Source organism: Mesitornis unicolor, unplaced genomic scaffold (genome assembly GCF_000695765.1).
Source record: "Mesitornis unicolor isolate BGI_N332 unplaced genomic scaffold, ASM69576v1 scaffold11932, whole genome shotgun sequence".
In the NCBI taxonomy this organism is placed as follows: Eukaryota; Metazoa; Chordata; class Aves; order Mesitornithiformes; family Mesitornithidae; genus Mesitornis; species Mesitornis unicolor.
In genome coordinates this window covers 117-2,234 of record NW_010169870.1, presented here as the reverse complement: position 1 = coordinate 2,234, position 2,118 = coordinate 117, and the positions used below count along the sequence as shown (strand labels likewise).

General features: G+C 45.8%; 1 gene segment (V, D, J or C); it reads right to left on the bottom strand.

Moving 5' to 3' along the window:
* Positions 1 to 514: 514 nt before the first annotated feature.
* Positions 515 to 856, bottom strand: LOC104535904 (the record flags this gene model as incomplete). The annotated part of the segment is given in 1 exon segment: positions 515 to 856. A coding segment is annotated over 1 exon segment (342 nt), but the record flags the coding sequence as incomplete, so codon positions are not given.
* Positions 857 to 2,118: the final 1,262 nt, after the last annotated feature.

Sequence of the window (2,118 nt, the reverse complement as noted above, 5' to 3'; positions counted from 1 at the left end):
GAGACAAAACCAGTCAGGATTTGGGGGAAATGGTCAAAATCTGTGGTAAAAAAGGTCAAAATTTGGGGGAAATTGTTGAGGCTTGGGGTATAGACTCAAGGTTTGAGTGAAAGGCAGTCAGAATTTGGGAAAAATGTTTCAGATTTGAGGAAAAAATGGTCAAAAGTTATGGAAATGGATGAGATTGGGGAGAAATGGTCAACGTTGGGGAGAAATGGTCAAGATTTGGAACCAAAACGGTCCAAAACCTGGGGAAATATTTGAGCTAACGGTCCAAAATCTGGGGAAATGTTTGAGCTTTGTGTCAAATGAGCAGGTTAAGGGGCAAAAGCAGTCAAGATTAGGGGCAAACTGTTAAGATCTGTGGTAAAAATGGTAAAAAACTGGGAAAATGTTTGAGGTTTGGGCCACATGGTCAAGGTTTGAGACAAAACCAGTCAGGATTTGGGGAAAATGACCCAGATTTGGGGCCAATGCCCCAGGAAATACCACCAGCAGCACCATAAACACCAACAGGAAATGCCACCAGCATAAACATAAACATCTGCATCTTTGGCGCAGTAGTAGGTGGCCGTGTCATCGGCCTTGAGGCCGCTCATCCGCAGCGTCACCGTGCTCTGGGAGTTGTCCCTGGAGATGGTGAAGCGCCCCTGGACCCCCGGCGCATACCAGGTGCTACCACCATTGTATCCAATACCCGCAACAGATTCCAGGCCTTTCCCAGGCGCTTGGCGCATCCATCCCATGTCGTAGTTCCCAAAAGTGAAGCCTGAGGCCTTGCAAACGAGGGTGAGGGACCCCCCGGGGGGCTGGAGGCCACCGCCGGACTCCACCAGTGTCACGGCCGCCCGCCAGCCTGGAGGAGGAAGAAGAAGGACGCCATTGAGTCTCCCAGTTCAACCAGTTGTCCCCATGAGTGGTGTCTGGGGTTGGGGTTCAAGGCGCTGAGGCCTAAAATGGGGCCTGAAATGGTCCAGATTTGGGAGTGAAATGGTCCAGATTTGGGAGTGAAATGGTCCAGATTTGGGGCAGTTCCTTGAGGTTTTGTTCCTAAAAGAAGCTTTGAGGCCCCAAACCTCGGGTGTTTTAGGCCCAAACCTTGACCCATTTAATGGCTGAAACCTCATTCCCTATTTAGGCCCCAAACCTCGGGTATTTTAGGCCCAAACCTTGTCCCCGACCCTCGTCTGCAAGGCCTCAGGCTTCACTTTCGGCAGCTACGCCATGGAGTGGGTGCGACGACACGGCCACCTACTACTGCACCAAACGTTATGGTGGTGCTGGCACCGACCCCAGCACCAGGTCCCGAAGTCCCAAATTGTCCCCAAATCGTCCCACAATCCCAACACCACACCTGGACTCCCATGGTCAACCCACATCCTAGGCCCAAACCTGGGCCTTTCCCTCAAATGTTGCCCATTTTTGCCCCAAATCTCAGCTGTTCACCTCAAATCTTGACTGGTTTTGCCCCAGAATCTTTGCCCTGAGCATCTACGTCCCAAAATCCCATTATTTCTCCCCAAAAATCCCTTTATTTCCCCCCAAAATTCCATTATTTCCTCCAAAAATCAAAGTAATTTCCCCAAAATTTCATTATTACCCACAAAATTTCATAATTTTCTTCCCAAATTTCATTATTTCTCCCCAAAATCCCATTATTTCCCTCCAGATTCTCATTATTTCCCTCAAAATTTCATCATTTTCCCCAAAATTTCATTATTTTCCCCCAAAATTTCATTATTTTCCCCAATATTTCATTTTTTCCCCTAAAATTTCATCATTTCCCCCCAGAATTTTATTATGTTCCCCCTAAATTTCATTATTTGCCCCCAAAATGTCATTATTTCTCCCCAAAAAATTCATTATTTCCCCTAAATTTCATTATTTCCCTCCAAAATTTCATTTCCCTCTGAAATTTCATTATTTTCCCCCAAAATTTCATCATGTTCCCCCAAATTTCATAATTTTCCCCCAAAATTGCATTATTTTCCCCCAAAATTTCATCATTTCCACCCCAAATTTCATTATTTTCCCCAATAATTTCATTGTTTTCCCACAAATCTCATAATTTTCCCCCAAATTTCACTGTTACCCCCAAAATTGCATTATTTTCCCCCC